General features: G+C 34.8%; 1 protein-coding gene and 1 long non-coding RNA gene across 11 annotated transcripts in view; one reads left to right on the forward strand and one right to left on the reverse strand.

Moving 5' to 3' along the window:
* LOC147382651 (uncharacterized) overlaps nt 1–14,388 on the forward strand; it is a 39,113-nt gene extending 24,725 nt beyond the window's left edge. For 5 of the 10 annotated variants that reach the window (XR_015173298.1, XR_015173300.1, XR_015173299.1 and 2 more), the window contains 3 exons: nt 10,581–10,651; nt 12,456–13,421; nt 14,152–14,388. This is a non-coding gene — a long non-coding RNA (uncharacterized LOC147382651). Of the gene's footprint in view, nt 1–9,106; nt 9,882–9,973; nt 10,076–10,580; nt 10,652–12,455; nt 13,422–14,151 lie in introns of those variants that run through there. The other 5 variants (XR_015173307.1, XR_015173306.1, XR_015173305.1 and 2 more) reach the window with 5 other exon arrangements.
* Nucleotides 14,389–18,685: 4,297 nt separating this feature from the next.
* Nucleotides 18,686–20,442, reverse strand: LOC147382652 (uncharacterized). The gene is made up of 2 exons (XM_086429023.1): nt 19,844–20,442; nt 18,686–19,527 (listed from the first exon to the last, which is right to left on the reverse strand). The coding sequence occupies exons 1-2, from the start codon at nt 20,227–20,229 to the stop codon at nt 18,807–18,809; spliced, it is 1,107 nt and encodes a 368-aa protein (XP_086285149.1). The 5' UTR covers nt 20,230–20,442; the 3' UTR covers nt 18,686–18,806.
* Between the last annotated feature and the right edge of the window lie 2,264 nt (nt 20,443–22,706).

A 22,706-nucleotide genomic window follows, 5' to 3' on the forward strand; every position in this document is an offset into this window, starting at 1 on the left:
CATAGAAAATGACTTACAAAAAAATCTATTTTTACATGGACCTTGGAAATGTACTAAAATACCTATGGATCTAGTTAGTTCGTAGTTAATCGATTGACCTATTTGGACTAAGTTTTTTTTTTCAACTTTTACATGATCAAATGAATTAAATTGGTCGTATCACTTTGTCCATCGGACTTAGGTCATTATATTTATTTCTTATTTTGGTAAACCTGGTAATGATGAAGGATGCATCCGGATTTAATAAAAAAATGAAATATTTTATTTGGTCGAAATTGCTCTAAGACATTCTACATCATCTTATTTTGTATCTTTATCTCGGTTATTCTGTCAAGTCATCTAACTTGCTGCCTAAGCATAGTCTCTATTGTTTGGTCAAATCTTTTACCTTTGTTGAACGTGATCTCTAATTTGTTTCCGAAGGATTATCAATCTTCAACACGGTTAATCTACGTCAAATCATACAAGATTTTGTGAACCAGATGAATCATGTTTGCCAATGCCATCCGATAGGGGCATGCCAAGATAACGAAGACAGACATAGAAGGGATTCGACGACTAGAATCAATACTTCAAAAAAATATGAATTACTAAGCATGCCTAAATACGATAGAACTTCCTGTCCAAGAACTCACATATGCTCATATGTTGGTGACATGCATCTTCGAGGTTTAGGAAGTGAACAAATGGCACAATTATTTTGCACCACTCTCAAAGGACCCGCTCTTGAATGGCTTATATTGTTAATACAGTCTCGACTTCATACTTGGGAAGAAATCATGGAAGAGTTTATGAAGCATTTTAGTCTGAAGGTCGCTAACTCAAATCCAACAAAATCGACAGTTAACGTTATTAAACAATCCAATCCTAGAAGAAAGTTTGATAATCTCGGGATGACTTTGAGTATCGCCTTGAGGATGTTAATAAAGAAAGGATTATTACAGCCTAAATTCGTACCCAATGCCTCTCAAAGTAATGATGAAAGTCACCAATTCTGCGAGTTTCACCAAATTACAGGTCATTACACCGACAAATGTATATCTCTCCGCCATGCTATTCAAGACCTCATCGACGCAGGGAAGATAACCTTTAAGTGAAATATTGAGTCTGTTGGATAAAATATCATTTAGTTGTCCTAGTTTTTCCATTATTTCTTATCTCATTAATTTTCAAGTAGTGTCAAGTTTCAAAGAATATTTCTTTTTACAAGAGTCATTGTTCTAGGTTAATAATGGAATCCTTCCATTCCAATGAAATAAAAAGATTCTTTCGATTATCATGTGTGCAACAAGTCTTCAAATGTTGAAAATGAATTTGATTAAAAATTGAATCTAAGGATAATTCTTGAGAATGCGAATCAAAACTGTCCAATCCCTAGAAGAACATGAGAAAATAATGGACTTACTTAAGGAGTTCAGAGGTGTTTTCGCATGATCCTATGAGGATACGCCTAATGTGAACATTAATATTTTTCAACAATGAATCTTTGGTCTAATGATATGGGTACGACATATATCTCTAGAATCAGAGGTTATTTGACAGTTCGAAGACACATCACATCGCGAGGGAGTCATGGTCAAGAGAGAGAAAATTTGGAGCGTGAATTACACTCAGAAGAACCAAATGTCACCAATGAGTAATCCATCAAATTGGATTAAACACTTCAAGATCACAGCGTTCAGAATTTACCATCCCGGGTGTTAAGGAAATGAACATTATAATGGATGCCAAAAAGTGGACATCAAGTAAGGGGCAAAAATTTTTCCTTTAGAAAAAATACTATCTCTAAGAGCCAGAATCAACACTATAAGAGAAGACCAGTTCAAGTACTCAATGTTAAAAATAAAATCACTCGTTTAGAAATTTGATCTCAACTAGGGCAGATCAGTTATCATCAAAGAGACCGTATAAGGCAAAGCATTAACTAACCTCAATCAAATTATGTGATGCCCCATTTAAGGATGCCTTTCTTTAATCGATGCACTTTTCCCAATCTCACCCTTTTTCAAAAAAAATATATATATTTTCCTTTGCTAGCCCCTCTATCCAATATGAAAAGATAACCATTTTTTTTTCTAAACCACACCAACCAACCAACCTAGGGGAGGGTATTTCGAACTACGTTTAGACCTGATCCCAAACTAAATTGGGGTACATAGACAACTTGAGAAGTTACTTCAATCCCGGTTCAAAAAAAAAAAAAAAGATTTCTACTCCTAGAAAAAAATGAATAAAGAATGGAGTATTTTTCTTTCATCCGAAGTATAGAAGAAAGAAAATCAAGAATGCCAAACTAGGGGCATTTTCTTTTTAAAATCAAAGAAAGAAGATACTTAGAAATGGAGAGTACATTAGACTAGGGGCATTTTTTGGGGATTTTGAACCATATATCCTTTCTTTCTAAACCTTCCTAAGCCCACCTAAAAAGTCCTCCTGGGTATTACGTAAAATGGTCAAGGGAAGTTTGTGTTATCGCTAATAAGGATCTCTTAATGAAGAAAAGCAAAAGCCTGCTAAGTTGAAAACCCGAAAAGGGTGACTTAGGCAAAAACTAAGGCGAGCTCGCAAGGTTGAAAATCTGAAAGGACAACTTTGGCAACAATCAGAGCCAAAAAAAAAAAAAAAAAAAAAAAAACTCGCTAGATCGAAAACCTGAAAAGGCGATCTGGACAAAAGCCAGAGCAAGCTCGTTAGATTGAAAATCCGAAAGGACGGTCTAAGCAAAAAGAAGAGTGTATGAAAAAAAAAATTCCTAACCTGCTAGATTGAAAACCCAGAAGGGCAATTCTGGCAAAAGTTAAGGCACCATCAAAGAAGAATCTTAGAGGAGAATCTAAGAAACTTCCTTTAAGGCTCATGCCGCAGTAGAAAGATCAGACGAAGGACAATATCAAAGTCAAAACTCAAAAGACATCGAAATCATCTTTGATTTTCGAAGGAATGTTCATTAGATTAAATGATCTGAAAGGGAGAAAGACAGATTAATTTCAAACTTCGAAAGAAAAATTCAAACTTTCAATGTTCATCAAATTTTGAGTTTTTCAAATAAAAATTGCACATATGATGCTCTTAAGAGTCTCAGAATTTCAAAGGATGAGGTCACTTGAGTCAAGCATGTTTGTCTATTCTTCGTCATCTTTAAATAAAAGGCATTTTTTTTATCTCAGTCGTAGAAGTTCTTGTTATGTTTCATGCGTTCGAATTGTCTGTTGAGCAATCTTGACCTAATAAAAATTAACCATCTCAATAAATCCAGATATTGTCAAACCAGGTTTATCAAGAAGAAAGAAATTCTGATTTAAAGATCATTTTGGAACATGTGCCTAAAGAGAATGAGATGCCTAATATGTTTTGAACAGAAGTTTTCAAGGTTTTTCTTTTTAAACTTTCTTTCCATTAGTGTTTATTCAATTTTTTTTTTTTATTATAAAAGTATCGTAAAACTGGTTGATAACTCAGATCTTTTCCCAGATATTTTCTCAACCTTTAAGTTTTATTCTACTCAGAATTTATTCCCAGATTAATTCATTATTTCCATGATTCTTTCCAAATTCACTAATGATTTATCAGATTTATTCATTCCTAGATTCAATCATTCCTTTCCAAATTCATCATTATTTCCCAGATCTGTTCATTCCCAGATTCAATCTTTCTTTTCCTTACTTTCTCTTTCCCAAGTTATTCATTTTTTCTTAGATTCATCCACTCTTTCCTAGATTTATTCATTTTGCTTAGATGCCGCCAAGGGTTAACTTGGATTTTGCTCAATTACCGCCGATGGTTATCTCGGATTTTGCTCAGTTACCGCCAAGGGTTATCTTGGATTTTGCTCAGCCAGTTACCGTCGAGGATTTGCTCGAATTATGCTCAGCCAGTTGCCGCCGAGGGTTATCTCGGATTTTGCTCAGTTGCCGCCAAGGGTTATCTTGGATTTTGCTCAGCCAGTTGCCGCCGAGGGTTTGCTCGGATTATGCTCAGCCAGTTACCGCCAAAAGTTATCTTGGATTTTGCTCAGCCAGTTGCCGCCGAGGGTTTGCTCGGATTTTTCTCAGCCAGTTGCCGCTGAGGGTTATCTCGGATTTTGCTCAATTGCCGCCAAGGGTTATCTTGGATTTTGCTCAGCCAGTTGCCGCCGAGGGTTTGCTCGGATTTTGCTCTACTAGATGCCACCGAGGGTTTGCTCGGATTATGCTCCGCTAGTTGCCACCGAGGGTTATCTCGGATTTTGCTCAGTTGCCGCCAAGGGTTATCTTGGATTTTGCTCAGCCAGTTGCCGCCGAGGGTTTGCTCGGATTATGCTCAGCCAGTTGCCGCCGAAGGTTATCTCGGATTTTGCTCAGTTGCCGCCAAGGGTTATCTTGGATTTTGCCCAGCCAGATGCCACCGAGGGTTTGCTCGGATTATGCTCAGCCAGTTACCGCCGAGGGTTATCTCGGATTTTGCTCAGTTAACGCCGAGGGTTATCTCGGATTTTGCTCAGTTGCCGCCAAGGGTTATCTTGGATTTTGCTCAGCCAGTTGCCGCCGAGGGTTTGCTCGGATTTTGCTCAGCCAGATGCCACCGAGGGTTTGCTCGGATTATGCTCCGCCAGTTGCCGCCGAGGGTTATCTCGGATTTTGCTCAGTTGCCGCCAAGGGTTATCTTGGATTTTGCTCAGTTACCGCCAAGGGTAATCTTGGATTTTGCTTAGCGAGTTGCCGCCGAGGGTTTGCTCGGATTATGCTCAGCCAGTTGCCGCCGATGGTTATCTCGGATTTTGCTCAGTTACCGCCAAGGGTTATCTTGGATTTTGCTCAGCCAGTTACCGCTGAGGGTTTGCTCGGATTATGCTCAGCCAGTTGCCGCCGAAGGTTATCTCGGATTTTGCTCAGTTGCTGCCAAGGGTTATCTTGGATTTTTCCCAGCCAGATGCCATCGAGGGTTTGCTCGGATTATGCTCAGCCAGTTACCGCCGAGAGTTATGTCGGATTTTGCTCAGTTGCCGCCAAGGGTTTGCTCGGATTATGCTCAGCCAGATGCCACCGAGGGTTTGCTCGGATTATGCTCAGCCAGTTGCCGCCGAGGGTTATCTCGGATTTTGCTCAGCCAAATGCCACCGAGGGTTTGATCGGATTATGCTCCGCCAGTCGCCGCCAAGGGTTAACTTTGATTTTGCTCAGTTTCCGCCAAGGGTTATCTTGGATTTTGCTCAGTTACCGCCAAGGGTTATCTTGGATTTTGCTCAGTTGCCGCCAAGGGTTACCTTGGATTTTGCTCAGTTTCCGCCAAGGGTTATCTTGGATTTTGCTCAGTTGCCGCCAAGGGTTATCTTGGATTTTGCTCAGTTTCTGCCAAAGGTTATCTTGGATTTTGCTCAGATGCCGCCAAGGGTTATCTTGGATTTTGCTCAGTTTTCGTCGAAAGTTTTCTCGGAATTATGCTCAGTTTATGCTCAGATTATGCTCAAATTATACTCATATTTTACTCAAATTTATCTCAGATTTTAAATCACACACTTGCACAGTTGTTATATCAGTCAATGAGAATTTTTTAAATTTAAGGATTTGACACTGCCAGTGAGAGCTCGCGCTCAAGGACCTGACATTTTCTTTTAGTTCGGGGAGAGTTTACCCTCAAGGATCCGAACACCCCGACGAATTGCTAAATCAGGCTGCAAAATGAACTGTCACTAGCTTTGGCATTCTGATATTGCACTATCTACCAAAATAGATTTACTATCTAGTTTGCTTCAACCCTCTGCCAAGGAGGGGCATCTGTAGACACCTCATTTTTGCATTCGCCTGATTAATCAACTCGTCGACCCGATCGCAAAGGTTCCCAATGATGGATGTCTATTCCAATGCTTTATTTTGTTACCAGATATGTTTCAGAAATTCGGATGAGGTATCTCGAACTGACAAAACTTAGAAACCACGCTACGCTAGGAAAATACGACCCTAGAAACATAGAAATCATCATCTTGCAAACCAAAAAGAAGCTTCACGATAAAAATCACTAAAATTATCAAATTACCCCTAACATCAAAACAACCCTAGAGCCTGCATTACGCTTAGGAAAACCCACTCAAACACATTAAACAACAAATCGAAACCAAGTAAACCACTTCGCCAATTTTTACAAAATTTGACAAAATTACGAAAATACCCCTCATAAAGTTCACAATCATTTCATACAAAAACTTCATAAATGACAAAAACCAACATTCCCATTAAATTCCTTACGAAAAATTGATTCCAAAACATCCTAAAACATTGAAAAACGACTTAAAACGTAAAAAATCCTCTCCGAGGGCAAAATGATAATTTCACAATTTTAATAATTAAAAAAATTCGAAATTAATAAATAAAACATTAAATAATTAAAGTAAAACATTAATGAAATTAATTTAAAATTTTGAACCTAAAAAATTGATCAATCGGACTTTCGGGTAAAATTGTTGAGGGTTCGTGGGATATTTCTTTAAGGACCCCTCCATTTGGGGGTCCAAAGAATTAAAGATATAATAGAAGGGGGTTCTCCAAAAATTAAAAGTAAATCAAGCAAGACTGAAGTCAAGGTATTAAAGTCAATCAAGTGAAACTGAAGTCAAAATTAAAGTCAATCAAGCAAGACTGAAGTCAAGGTACTAATCAAGTCAATCTCATAAGACTAAGGTAAAAACCCTAAATCAAAACCCTAATCTAAACTAATCAAGTCAATCTCATAAGACTAAGGTCAAAACCCTAAATCCAAATCCTAATCTAAAACTAATCAAGTCAATCTCATAAGATTAAAGTCAAAACCCTAAAACCCTAGAGACTAAGTCAAAACCCTAATTGAAACCCTAAAAGAAACTCTAATCAAACCCTAAATGCTTCCAAAAACTTTATAAATAGGAGCCTCCACACCCTATTTTCGGATCAAAGAAAAAATCCTAGAAAAAGTAGGTGAAGAAGCCTCCACAACCCCTCCAAAACCCTAATTTTGGAGTCCCAACTCCTTCCCAAACACCCCAACTCCGATTTTAGCCTAAAAAACACCCAAAAACCTCCCAAAAACATCCCAAAAATCCACCACAAATTCAAAGCATCCAGATCCAAGAAGGAGACACCTTGCCTCGGAGATCAGAAATCAGATCCGGAGACAAAACGAAGCAAGGAGTACGGTACAAGGAACTGTTTTTCAGATCTGAGGGAATAGTACTTTTGCAGATCGAAGGTAAGGTTTTTTTTTATTATTTTTTTAATCTAGGTTTTATCATTAGCGATGTAGTTATATTTGGGATAAGTAGAGACCGGCATTGGCCGGGCGGGGTTGGTGCCTAACACCTTCCAACCCTGTAACATGATCCCCGGATTCAGATTTCTATAGTAGATTAGTTCTTTTTATCCATTGTAGGGTCAAATTGGTTCCTAGACCGTAATAACTAGGTGGCGACTCCCAAACCTCAAGGGTCAAAAGCGGATCCGCGTACCCCGCGGATCGAAGGCACTTTCAATTTTAACAAGTATTAAATATATATATATGATATTTTGGTTAACATCATTCCTGAATTCTCCATTAGAGTTATTTTTATACAAGAGTAATATATAATATCTTTGCATATTTCTATTTTATTTCATTCATCATTTTTCTGTTTGAATTTTGGATAATACAGCCTGAACGTGTAGGGCCCACTAGTTATTACTAAGAGTGAATCCATAATGGTGTCTCGTTACTGTATATGTGGCACGTTTTTATTGGAGAACAAACACATTGGAGCCCACTGACTTAAATTCCTACACACCACATACACCGGGACACTGTTTTGGATCATCCTTACTCATTAGTTAAAACTTAAAACCATAATGGAGGGTAACTAACCAAGCAAAAATTTGCAGAATGTTTAGTAAATAAATTTAGAAAACTAGAATCTGATTCTGTTATCTAAGTCAAGTACTCTTTAATGGAGATAATTAGAAAAGTCCAATATGATTTTAACAAACAACGATAAAAAAATTTATTGCTAAATAGGAAACCGTTATACTTACAAAGGTTTCTTTTTTTTGACACTTTCAAGTAGATCCAAATTCAAGTATAGGTGTAGTAGTGTGTACTAAATAGGAAACCTTGTTTAAGAATACCTTGGATTATTCTATTCAAGGCAAGTGTAGGGTTTATTAAAGATAGTTGCTATTGGCACCCTTACTTTTACTAATTACACCCCAATTTCTTAAATTATGTATCACTCCCTAATTAAACATTAAAGCACACCATTCAATCAAAACATTACAAAAGTTTAGCTCAAGCTATTACTTGAACATTACAAAACATTATAACACATTCAAATTTGAGCAGTTGTTGATTACTTAGATTAGGCATATAAAATTCGAAATCTAACAAATAGAAATCTAAAAGGGTGAATCTCCATTTCGTGCGTTGAATATGACAAAATTTCGATTTTGGTATATTGTTCATTCTAATCCCCAAAACATGGTTTTACAATGAATATTTCATTTTTATAATCTACAAATTTGTTGATAAAATACCAACAATCTTGCCTTATCAACAATCTTATTAGTAATTTATCAATGAATTCGTTGATTACAAAAGGGACGAATTCACTAGAAAAACATGTTTTGGGAATTAAAATGAACATTGTACTAAAATTGGAATTTCGACATAAGTTACAAATGTTTTGGGAAAAATCACAATCTAAAAAAGAGAAAGACAGTTTCTATTGGCACCCAACTTTTACTTATTACATCCCAATTTCTTGAATCATTTATCACATGCAAATTAAAGATTACAATGCACTATTCAAACATTACAAAGGTTTGGCTCAAATTATTATCTCAACAACATGACAATTGTTCAAACAATTTCAGTCTTTGTTTAAAATTATGATTAGGCTCATGTAAGATCCTAAACCCAAAAATAGAAATCTAGTGGAAAAAAAACAAGAGAGCTTCTATTGGTACCCCAACTTTTACTTATTTTCACCAATTAATTAATTAATTAATTTTTTAATTGGGGTGTAAGAAGTAAAAGTTGGGGTGCCAATATCAACTCTCTTATTTTTTCATTTTTGTTAGAATGTACTAAGTAAAATTTGGGGTGCCAATCACAACTCGCTTTTCAAATAGTAAACGCCAACTAAACATTATTTGAGGCAAGAGTTTTTCCTCAAGGTGATGTATTTCGATAAGGAGTCAGGCGCTCATGCCAGCATGATTTCAAGTTTTTAAATTATAAAGGAAAGTTTAATTCTTACTACATTATTACTTGTGGTATCGAAAACCATAATCCAATGCCACAGTGACATATCGGACAAAAGTTTAAGAATTTTGAAAAAAGAAAATTCAAAAACGTAGTTTATCAATTATGAATTTTAATTTTATATTTGGGAGTTCATCACCTTAGATCAAACCCATTTTTTCCCTTACTACAAGAAAATAGTGAATTTGGAACAAAATTATGAAACGGGTCGTGGCCGTTTTTTATGAAAAACGGGTTCCAACCGTTTCCTTGTGAAGGTCCGTTTCTCAAGATCAGATTTTAGATCCATAAACTCTAGAGGAGCCTTCTAGATTTCAAATTCGAACAGGAACGAGAGTGACGGAAACCCTAACGAAGCTTAATCTTCGTTTTCGATCAACTGTTCTCTGATTTCACCGCATTTCTCATACTCTAACAAAACTCTATCTTCGATTTTCATATTGTTCTTTGATTCTTAGACCTAACGAAGCTCCATCTTCGTTTTCAATCAAGTGTTCTTCGATTTCTCAAATCCTACGAAGCTCTATCTTCCTCTCGATCGGTCTTAGACTCTCAATACATGGGTACAGAAGGAAATCATTTTAGGGTTTCAGTTTCTCTGTGAGATTTCAAATTCTATTTGAGGATTTCTAACAATCATCATGGTACGACTCTTTATTTGTGAAGATATTTTATAGAGTTTTTGATTTTTTTTTATAAAAATTTTCAATGTTTTTTTTTTATATTGAATTTCAAGTTTCAGGCTTGTTCATTGGCAGGGAAACACTGAATCTGGGTAGAAACCAATAATTTTTAAAAAAAATTCAACATCTGAGAAGGATTCCTATCGATTTTCGATGTATGATCCTAATTTCAAGCATTCTACTCTTTATCTTTATTTTCTGTGGTTTATGTATGAAAAATTAAACATTTCTTATCGTTTTTGTTCTAAAAGACACATAAATTTACAGAACATGGATTTAACATGAAAATGTGCATTAATTACTGAAATAATTATGATTTCTATTTATCGAATATGGATTTAACATGAAAATGTGCATTAATTGGATCTAAAGAGATTCAAGGTTTACAAGACAAATCCACCAGTACAAACCTGAACAAGTGTTTGTTCAAATGGCAAATCGAATAGCATTGATCTTATATAAATGTAAAGTAACATCGAGTTGCGTCCAAATAACCTTAAATATGGCAGAATAGCATTTAGTTGTATATTTATCTGATTTTTTCCCTTGACCATTTACGTGAACTAAGCATAATCGTCTTAGTTGTTACTACTTTTAGATGATGATGCCAACAATGTCTTATCTAATTGAGCTTTTTTTGTATAATTTTGTATGTCCCAGTGGGTTGCTCATGTATACTCAGAAGCCAAGCGTGTTCATGCTTTCAAAGACACTGTTTTATCAAAACTAAGGTGTGTCTCATTTTCAAATAAGTAATCTATGTATGATGATGCATATGCTTACTGCAGTTTCTTTTTAGTAATTAATTGGTGAAGAAATTGCCTTCAAAATCCTTCTTAATCATCAATTCTTTGCCTATGAAATCGCAGTGTCATGTTATACAATGTGCTATCCTTTTTTTCATTTATTTGTTATTACAGCAAGCCTATAATTTCTATCATATATTGGGTTGATCAAGCAGTCTAGATTGAATTATGGGTGGACCACATAAACAGCCTATGGTTCCACACACCAATCAGTAATGGTGTTTTTGCAGCACTACATACTTTTCCTACCCAAAATTCAACAAAAGAATTCCACATCCCTTTAACTAATGTAATAGTAGAAAAATAAAATAAATGAAGTTATCACCATATGCCTTGTCTCTTAACCGCTTTACTAAATATTGAGGAAGAATGTTCTTATGACCCCTTGCAGTCTTGGCCCATCACTTGGACCCGCAACGAAAGTCTGTTGCTGGCTTTGAACTCCCAACTATTTGTTGGCCTTACTTGCTTTGAGATCCATTTTTCTGAATCTGGGTGTTTTTGGCTTCTGATAATTTCTGGAGTTTTGGCATTTGGGTTTTGTGAGTTAGGGTTTTCTCATTTATTGGGTCTGTTTATGTATGTATTTTTTTCTTTTTTATTTATTTAATGGCTTTGAAGTTCTTTACTCTGTTTTATTTTAGAAAGATTAAAGCAGGTTACATTTATGTGGGCTTTTAGGTACATGAAGCTAAGCTTGAGTTATGGAAAAGTCTGGTTTAGTTGTATTTAAAAGTGTCTACAACATTGAAACACAAAAATTTCTTTGGAAACATGCTGAATCATATTAGTTGTTAGTTCACATAAAGAATCCAACAAGGGAGGCTTTTATTTTAACAATGGATACTGTAATTGCCTTTCATTTCAAAAGATAATCACACCACAACCTGCAACTTGTGATCTGCAAGTAATTTTTCTTTTTGATTTGGGTTTATTTTGTTTTTTTCTACACAATTGTTGCCACTCGACAGATGTAGTGATATTTATTGGCAGTGAACCATAAAAATCTGTATGCATTAATGAGACATTTTATTTTCGTATTCTTTTAGTTTGTGGCATTGGTCCTCACATCGTAAATTCTCCTTAGCTCAAATTCAATTTCGTGAGACATTGTTTTGGTCATCTGCATCTTACACTATAGCATCAAGCTTGAACTTTGAACCAAAGTTATTTTCTCTGTTCTTCTGATTTAGTCTTAATTTTTGATCTCTTCCCATTGTTCTCTTGGCAAATTTAGAAGACATTATTAATAATGGCAAAACTGTTATCTTTGTAGAAAATAGATCAATGGAGGGGAGATTTCCTTGTTTAACAAGATGTGCTCTCTTTCTTTTGTCATCCAAGACAAATTCTTGGGTTTCTTCTCCATCTGATCTCCTTTTAGGATTGTAGACAGTACAAAACAAACTTATACATGTGGATGTGTTGAACTTTGAACCAAAGTTATTTTCTTTGTTCTTCTGATTTAGTCTTAATTTTTGATCTCTTCCCATTGTTCTCTTGGCAAATTTAGAAGACATTATTAATAATGGCAAAACTGTTATCTTTGTAGAAAATAGATCAACGGAGGGGAGATTTCCTTGTTTAACAAGATGTGCTCTCTTTCTTTTGTCATCCAAGACAAATTCTTGGGTTTCTTCTCCATCTGATCTCCTTTTAGGATTGTAGACAGTACAAAACAAACTTATACATGTGGATGTGTATTGTTGTGTTGCATGGGAAAATATAGGGAGACCGCTTCTAGTTGCACAAGGGGGATATGAAGGTCGCAGGTTTGGTGGGAAAGCAAGATTGACCCTTTGGCATGCATAGACAATTTGCTTTGATCATATCGAAGGTGATGGCTTCCTAGGGTCACCATCAAGGGCAATCAAACTTGCATGTGACCTGACTTTGGAAATCAGAGGGGAGTAAGCCACATAGTCTGCCATGTAAAAGATTGTTAATGTCTCCAAAGCAGCATGATGAGTACCTCAGTGAGCATTGTAGTGATACCTCGAAATGCCATTATGAGTGATTTGTGAAATGGACTGGTCTTGGTTACGAGCATGCTACATGGGAGTTAGAGAATGCATCATTTTTGAGGTCACCGGAGGCTTTGACACCCATAAGGGACTGTGAATGTCATCACGAGAAGGCAAAAAGAGCATCTGACCCTAGAGACGCAAATAAGGTGCTCCTCATCACATGATGAAAACTGAAAATAATATTTTTCTTGATCTTTACAATCATTGACCTTTTCAAGCATTTCTCAATCTTTAAATGATTTCTCTCAAGACCACGGAATGTGTAATGCTATGACATCTCTCTACACATAATCTCACTTTATAGAAATGTACTTCGTAAAATTGTGAGTTCTTGATATTTATGCCAAATTTGAATCATAGATTTATATATGAGACCAGATTGATCTACCCAGCAGTGGGGGATCTGGTTGGGCTAGTTAATCACAAATGTGAGTTTCATGCTTTTAGTGGGAAGGGGTATTTGCACCACAAGGTTAGTCACTATTTCAGCATATAAGATTTTCTTAATTTCTTTTGGATGAATCGTGAAATTCTTTTTAGTAGTTTTTTTATTATTAATTGAGCTGAATTCTTAGAGAATAATACGTTGTGGAGGAGCCGTTGACGATGACATGGGGAACATTATTGTTGCTCAACTTCTCCATCTCGATACCATTGAGCCCAACAAGGTTTTTTTTTTTCACTTTTTTTTTTTTTTACTGTTTTTACTTAACTATTTATTGGTAATTTATTTTTTCGTTTATGTTAATGGTTGGGTTTGGATCATTTTGCAGTAGGATTTGGAAATTGAATTGGATTTGAAACATTATTTCTAGGGATTTTAATAATTCATGGAGCAAATGGTATATTTGAGCATTTAAAGTTAGAGTAATTTACACTTTTTAATGGTTGTCTTGTTCTTTGCCTTATCAATTATTGTGATGAGCAATAGCATTAATTCGTTTCATGTTCATATCAGAGCTAATAATAATAATAATAAGAAGAAGAAGAAGAAGAAGGAGAAGAGTAAGTGTTAATGGTATTTCAGCCGCTCTTAAACTTCTAGATCTAAATGAGGATACGTAAGACAAGTCTTAACTGATGCTCGAACCGAGACAATTCTTCTTCTCTCTTCTCTAATCCTCAACATTTGATGATTCCATGTTTCAATTTCATTTCTAATTAATTTATATGTTTTTTTTTTTTAATTATTCTGTGGTGGCAATTTTTACAAATCTTTGATACCTCTATTGACATAACAGGTGAATAAAATTTACTTTTCAATTTAGAATTTAGTAGAAAAAAAAAAACCAATACTTTTATAACCAAATTTTATCAAAGTTTAGAGAGGAATTATTAATTATTTATAAACATTTGCTTTATCCCCTAATCTTTGGTCGTTTTGAAAACTTTTCACAGGGCAAACTCTCGTGGACTGCTATTGAACTCCCAAGACAGAGCTTTACGAGTGTTTGGAACTTATAATGTATATATGGTAATGTAAGGAAGAAGTGATGGGTAGGTTTCTTGTTTTGGTGGTGGTGGTGATTCTATTTTGTAATTTTGATGGTGAAGTATTTGGTAATTTTGTAAATTATGATTAATTGTAACTCTTTTTGTGTATAAATGAATGTGATAAAGAACTTCAATGTTTCCTATTTGCGTCTATTTTGACCGTGGTTAACAGAGGTGTGGAAAAACAAAATTTTAAAATTAATTTTTTTTTTAAAGTTTAGATATTGGCTTATGACCACTTTTGACATCGGTTTGAAACTAATGTTCAAACTATTAGACCTAGCACATTAGTCTTATAGATATTGGATTTTAAATCGATGTCTAAGGTGTTATTTTTTATACTAGTGCTTTCAGATTTGGAACGGGTTTAAACCGTTCCACATTCCAAGATCTGGAACGGTTTTTAACCGTTCCAAATCCTGAAATATAGATTTGTACTTATTAACGACGCCTCGATTAGGGAGGGTCTGCAAAATAGTGGCTTAGGAACGTTTATAAACCGTTCCTAATTTCCATATTTGTTGTTGGGCCTTAATTTCCATGAACTAGAGGGCTGTGATGATGGATTGCAAATGTGGTAATCCATACGAGCCTGATTCTATCGCTCATCTTCTCTATATTATTTTCTTTCTAGGGTTGTTTGAGTTTCCTCAAGTCTCTCCTTGCTTCAAAGATTTGTGATTACGAATGATGAATGGATAACAATGTTACTAATAATTTTGAAGATTTGAAATAAATTTATGTTTTACGCATTTTGGGTTTTTCAAAAATGATGTGTTCAATGTTGAGATTGAAAAATTGAAATTATTGAGGCTTGACACTAAAACATCGAATCTCAATATTTTTTAGATTAATAGTAAATAAATCTTTCTGAAATATTTAAAATGCATAAATTATAGTGGTCAAGTAAGCACTCGGATACAACTTTTTATGAGTAAATCATCAAAATTATAAGTCTATTCATTTGTCATTCATTATCCTAAATTGTCGAGGCATATCGAAAGTTGATCTTAATCATCCAAACTTAAATATATTGCCCTTCATTCGTGATTCAATGCCACAAATCGATGTAGTGTATCGAAATCAAATTTGGAAAGGTTAGGTAAGTTAAAAAAGATGAGAGGAGGAGAGGGAGGATGTTTAAAAATATAATTTAGTAGGGATTTTCATATAAAACATTGACGAAGATATTTCGTTCCGAAGATAGGTTTCACCATACTTGATGAACGGTTCGGTCTATTGCGTTTATAATGGTTTGTTTTTATGGTTAGCTAATACTCATGTTATTTTTATGCTAAAAATACATACATATATATATATATATATACATTTAGTGACTTGTGTAGGAACATATGATCTTCATTGTGTAAATACAAAATCAAACAATTGTAATTTATCATCTAAATTGTTGAATATTTTAATAAAAATCTATATAATAATATATTACTGAGTTGCTATATATATAAGTCTATTCATTGGTGGTACTCAGTTGTTGTACGTTACTCTGCCTGCACATTCAATTTTCTTCAGAGGTGTGGAACGCATTAAACAGAGAAAGTAAGTACCTCCCTCAACTCGCTTCAACCTTCTTTTGTGTTTCAGGTCAGATTGAACAATTTATCCATACAGAAATTGTATTGGAAAACTGCTCTAGGTTTTTTGTAGTTTTAATTAATATTAATTTCAACAATTTTAAGGCATATTCAATAATTCTGTCTCTTCTGATAACAACAAACCAGTTTGGTTTGAAGGGTTTCATTATAAAAGGTGGAGCCATCAAATATTTATTTATTTTTTACTTTACAACAATGAGAGTTGCATTTCTACAAGAAGATGAATCTGTCAAGGAAGGCGATTATGAACCTGCCAGAACATCAGTCTCTCGATAGTGGAAAGAGGTTATTTTTGTGGAAGAACTACCTTCTTAACGGGTTAGCGGATGACCTTTATGATTACCATGCTAATTATTTGATGGCTAGAGAAATTTGGAATGTAATTCAAAAGACATATGATATAGAAGAGACCGGACCTAAAGAAATACGATGTAAGGCACTATCTAAAATTTCAGATGGTGAATGAAAATTAGTGATATCTCAATCTCATGAATTACATAAAATAACACATGAGATATTGTAAGAGGGAATTGTAATTGATGAATAATTCCAAGTAAGTGTTCTGATGGATAAATTGCCTCCTTCCTAGAAAGATTTAAGAACACTTTTTGACATAAGTCAAAAGAGTTTTTAATGGAGAGTCTCATAGTTCCTCTCTGGATTGAAGAAGAAACTTATTGTAAAGACCAAAAAGAAGAACATGGGTCTTCAGTTAAGATAAATCAATTGTCTGAGAAGCCAATCGGGACGAAGGTTTATCTTAAACCTAATAACAAAAACCTTGAAAAATAAAAAGGTACAGAGCAAAAAGATTCCTAGAATAAATATATAATAAAAAAAAATAGAACCCTTTAAGAAAAGCTAAAGACTATAGTCAGGTCGTTTGCTATGCCTGTAACAAGATTGAACGTTTTGCTTGGAATTGTTGAAGTTGTAAACTTGCTCAGCAGGGAAACTTGGTTAAAGAACCTCTTATGGTTATGATAACTGAAACACACATGCTTAGTGGTTTTGAAGGGTGGTGGAAATTTACTGGTGCTTCTCGACATATTTGTTTTAACTGAAATTGGTTTAAGTCATATTTTCCTACCGATAACAAGAAAGTCCTCTTAGGAGATTTGCACACCACCAAGATTCAAGGTATTAAGGATTTGAATTGAAGTTTACTTCGGGGAAGATAATTATCCCGAAGAATGTTTTTCACACCCCAAAGAGTCCATGGATTTTCCTTCCTTTTGCCGCATTTCGCTAAAAGGGTTGAAGGGAGATAGTGCACCAAGCTGTTCGCAAGGGCCAACTTGATCCTCTTCCCTAGGGATCCCAGCTGAGGGAACCCTAGGAGGAAGAACCTAGTTTCGGGTTACTTGTTAAACCAGGCTGGTTTTGAACAAACCATAGGGTCTGTCCAATATGCAATCACAAAGAATGGGGTCTTTGTGGGGAAAGGATATGCATGTGATGGAATGTTTAAGTTGAATATTTTTATTCCTAATAAAGGTTCTACTTTTGCTTACATCTTGTTTTCTATGAATGTGTAGCATGTTAGGCTTTGTCATATTAATAAAAAATATATTAAGAATATGAGTTCCTACCATCTTCAAGAAATGATATCTTTAACAATTGTGAATTGTGTAGTCAAGCCAAAATAACAAGAACATCTCGTAACAATGTCCAAAAAGATATTAAACTTTTGGTGTTAGTACATTCAGATATTTATGAGATGGAAGAGATTTTAACATGTGGAGGAAGAAAGGTATTTTCAGACCTTTGCAGATGATTTCTCAAAATATACTTACGTATACTTAATAAAACATAAAAGTGAAGCATTTGAGATAATGAATTTTTTTATTTTAGAAGTAGTAAATCAAAATGATGCAAGAAAAAAAAAATCTTTCAAGAACTTAGTGTATGAGAGAATTTGTTTGATAGCATCTAAGAATGGAATGTTGATTTGAGTGTTTTGAAATACTTCTAGAATTCCTTCAAACTGACTCTTCTTATTTTCGTTGAGAGGCTATGAAAATGGAATCCTAGGGGTAACTGAGATAACTTGGAGATCATTGTGATCTGGCTTTTTATTCTCTTGGGGAACATCTTTTTTTTCTTTTCTCTTCTGACACTTCTTATTTTGTTCAGACTTTGTCTCCTGGAAGGATGACATTAATTTCTGATGCTTGTTGGACTTGATTGTCCACCTTCTTGCCAGATCTAAGGGAATTGGTAGCTTGGACAGAATCATGTGTGACTCTAGAATTGCTACCAATTTCAGAATGGCGCTTTAGGTTGGCCTTTCGGATTGTGAATTATTTGGTTTGGAAATTGACATTTCTTCCTTCTCCCTAGAGATAATGATAATTTTCCTAATTGTACTTTCATTTTGGCCATGACTTGAGGAGCGACTTGGTTTATCTGTGATTGAGATTGGTTGGATGTAAAACACTGTCAAATCACGTAAATCCTTGTGTTTTGTGTGATTTTTGTTATTTTTACTATTTCGTTCTTTCACACGAAATACTTAAATTTTGTGTGTTTTCTTTTTGTATGATTCTTTAGTTTCTTTATCCATTACTAAATCACTAATCAAATTGATGAATTAACACTAATCATTTGTCCATGAACAAAACAAATAAATAAGTATAGTAGTAGTTCATGAGACTTCGAATCTTGCTGACAGTGAGAGGGACAGACGAAACTATGCTTTACCCATTTTAGTGATTGAACCACTGAAAACTACTCTTCATGATATGCGTCTTTGGGATAATGCTGCTTTGTTATAAAATTCTCAACCAAAACATCCCTCTCATATGGGGGAAAAAAAAAAAAGAAGTAAAATTTAAATTCCAAACAAAAATTTCCTCCCCCAGCATGTGTGGGGAAGTTCTACATTAACTATCTCAATTAAATAGAAAGAATCCTTACTAATAACAAATAATAACCCTCCAACAATTAGCACAGTTTTCTCTTTTGTTGGTGTCTTTTTTTGCGAAGTCTTCGACGCCCACCATTGCTTCTTCTATTGGTATTACTGGCTTCATCCTCTTCAACCATTAACACACGTTCGTCCTCACAAGTAATGTTTGCACCAAACAATCTAAAGTTACGAGTTACGATTACTGGAGGAGGTCCGCAATGATCAATCCCAAAGTGTTTTTCCTCGGGATGTTGGCTAAGTTTATAAATTCGTGCTACATCTCTATATCTCAACCCATGATGCAGGACGAACGCCTTCCACCCTCTTGTTAACACATAACTTTGGCTTTCTGGCCAAAATACAAACTTGATTTCCCATGATTTGTCGTCTTTATCGAAGAAGTTGAGTATCTCTATCTTATTCTTACCTCCGTTTACCTCCAGAGGAGGGAAGTAAGCTTCAGCGTATCTCCGAGGGATGACAAGCCTGTTGTAGTCACCTACATCACTTGACGACAATGTTTTCTCAAAGAGTAACTTCTTCTTCTTCTGACTTGTTTCCGTGTTATCGGTGGTTGATACCGCAAGTAGTGTTGAATTATTACTTTCAATGGTATTGTTCAATCTTGAAGACTGTTCTTCAGAAATTGATGATGCAGATGCTGAGTTGGTTGGATTAAATACTTGTAATGTCGATCTTGATCCCTCCTTACATTCTGTTTTCATCTTCTTTTGCTTCTTCTCTTTTATTGGTTTCCTGAGATGAAAAGAATTACTTTCCTTTGAGGTTTAAAGATCAAGATAATAAAATTCCAAGGGAAATCTAACAAAAAATATAGAAATTTGGAAAAGTTTGATCACCAGTAGTTTATAACTGAAAAACAGAGTTTCATGAATTTTGTCAAAATTTTAACAGATCACATCGAAAACTATTAGAAAACTAGAATCTGATAATGGAGATAATTAGAAAGACCATTATAGTTATAAAAAAAAAATTACTGCAAAACGTAAATTTGCAGCAAATCAAATTAATACTTAAAGAAAGAAAGGAAAAAGATAATAATAAAACATACTTTTGGGATTCCGATTGCAAATTGCGAGCTTCATCTTCATCTCCAACTCCAACTATTTTAAGAACACTTGGTTTCCTTTTTCTCGATTCTTCTTCTTTTTTAGTTAGAATCAGTTTCTCTTTGTCCATCGTCTTTTCTTCATCTATTAATAATCTCTGACGCCCCAAATTGTTGTTTTCTATTACTTCTTTCGGTCTTAAAACCTCTATTTCTGATCCAGGATTTGATGAAATAGGATGACTTGAGACCGTAGGATTCGAACACAATCTTGTAGGATTCCTAAGAAATTCTTTGATAACTTGCCGTGACAAATTCAAAGCTTCTTTAAAATTTTCAGACTTATAAATTGTGAAAGCAGAGTTCCTGGACGGAATCATCGTCTCCATCACCTCCAGAAAGAATGATTGGAAAATCAGGAGTTTTGAAGTTAATTTATAGAATAATTAAAGAGAGAGAGAGTTTAATTATAGTTTTTCTCTAATTTTACTTCTAATAAATTAGCACGATTCTTTCCCGAATAGGAAACCTTGTCTAAATAGGAATTATTCGGAGTAGCGTTCAATCTCAGCCGTTGGTTTTGATGGAAAGTCTCGAACAAGTGTAATTTTCCTCTCATGTTACGTTTCTATGAAAGTGAGATACTTGTGTGTACCTTAGGACTATAGAAGATGATGCACTATAGTTGTTGTCAAGAACTGATTAGGATTCTGACATCTTTTTGTTAAATTACGTTTTTACTCCCGCACTTTGATTGATGAATTATAGCCGTTTAATTCGAATTTCTTGCGTCATGGACTTTAAGCCATCTCATAAAAACAAATACAATGGTCCAGATTAGATTTTTCCTCTAGATAAGTATTTCTGAGATGTGTGACATTACATGCCATTAAATCTAGACTGTCCATTTTTAAGGTTGACGTGGACATAACCTCCATATTTTAGTAAATATTTGAGATAGACCAGCATTTTCAAATTGATTAGATAGATACACAAATGGCAAGCTGAGCCTTAATAAATTCCTCACGAAGAGTAGGTGAAGTTTTCGAAACCCCCACAAAGTTCTGAATTTCTCTTTAGAGTCCAATTGACTCGATTGAACCTGTACACATAGAACTTTTCAAGGGGGGTGATACGTGTGACAGCGAGAGATACCCTTCTCGTTAACCTTGACAATCTGTTTCACTAGTTCATGATCATGTCCGTTTATGCTAAAAGGGTCAGGTTCGAGGGCCATATGAGAAAACATATGTAAAAACTTTCGTTTTTAATAAAATTTTAAAATATGAGTTAGAAATTTTGGATTGAGCTGATTTTTTGTGAGGATGATCTCTATGATGGGAAGATTATCAAAAAAAAAAAAAAAAAATCAGCCCAATCTGAAACTTCTAACCCCATTAAAAGTGATTTAGAATGTGGATCATCGATTTTTTATCAATTTTTATCACTAATTTGTAAATCACTTTTGATGGATTTAGAAGTTTCTGATTGAGCTGATTTTTTGTGAGGATGATCTTTTCATCATAGTGATCATCCTTGCAAAATATCAGCTCAATCCAAAACCTCTAACTCTTATTTTGAAAAACGAAATTTTTTTCATATATTTTCTCATATGGCCCTTGAACCGCCCCCATGCTATAAATGTAACATTAGCTAGGTATTTACCTTCGGCATAAGCATCCTTGAGATATATATATATATATATATAGGGAGCGGTTCGGCAGCCCTAAAGTTTGCCAAGTTTGATGTCAAACATTTTTTGTAAATCACTTTTGATGGGGTTAGAAGTTTTGGAATAGACTGATTTTTTGTGAGGATGATCTCTACGGTGAAGAGATCATCCTCACAAAAAATCAGCTCATTTTGAAACTTCTAACCCTAATTTACAAGTTGAAGAATTATGGACCGTCCAATTTTTGTAAATCACTTTTGATGGGGTTAGAAGTTTTGGATTAGGCTGATTTTTGGTAAAGATGATCTCCTCATCATAGAGATCATCCTCACAAAAAATCAGCTCATTCCAAAGCTTCTAACTCATATTTTGAAAAATGTTTGGCACCAAACTTGGCAAACTTTAGGGCTGTTGAATCGTCCCCATATATATATATATATATATATATATGGGTCGCGTTCCTAAGACTCATTTTGCGACTCACATCGCGACTCATCATTTCAGCCGTTCGATATTCACTAAATCGACGGTTCAGATCGCGACTTGAATTTAAAACGATGAAAATTTGTTATTTACAACTACCTCCCCGTTAACAAATAAAAAATAAAAACTAAAAACGAAATTTCAGCCACAGCCGAAACTTCGTCTTCTTCGCAAATTTCAGATCTGATTTCAAACGAAATTTCAGCCGAAACGCAGAGAGAAATCTTCTTGTGTTCATCTTCGATCTCTTCGTTTCTGCCCTCTCTTCTCTTTCTCTTTACAAAATCATCGAAAGAAACGAAGACGAAAAAAAATCAGAACGAAAGAAAACTCGTCTTCTTCGTTTCTGCCCTCTCTTCTCTTTCTCTTTACAACGCTTCTTCCTCATCTCTATTCCCTCTCTTTCTCTCTCTCTCTAGAACAGACGACGGCTCACACAAACGAAGAGCTCGACAGAAACCCTAAGGTAACAAATCACAAACCCTTGTTTTTTATTTTTTTTTACACTTTTATTTGTTTAATGATTTTTATTTTTAATTTGAAGTAAGGTTTTTTTACAATATATTATTCTATTGTTGACAACAAATAAGAAATGTTACTGGGAGTAAGAAAATCATTAATTGTATAAACTGAAGAAATTGTTGCTTAGAAGTAAGATCTTGGGGTTGAGATATTTTTATTTAATTGCATAAGGCCCATCCCACTTTCATA

Source organism: Akebia trifoliata, chromosome 16 (genome assembly GCF_017979445.1).
Source record: "Akebia trifoliata isolate Shusen 1 chromosome 16, ASM1797944v1, whole genome shotgun sequence".
In the NCBI taxonomy this organism is placed as follows: Eukaryota; Viridiplantae; Streptophyta; class Magnoliopsida; order Ranunculales; family Lardizabalaceae; genus Akebia; species Akebia trifoliata.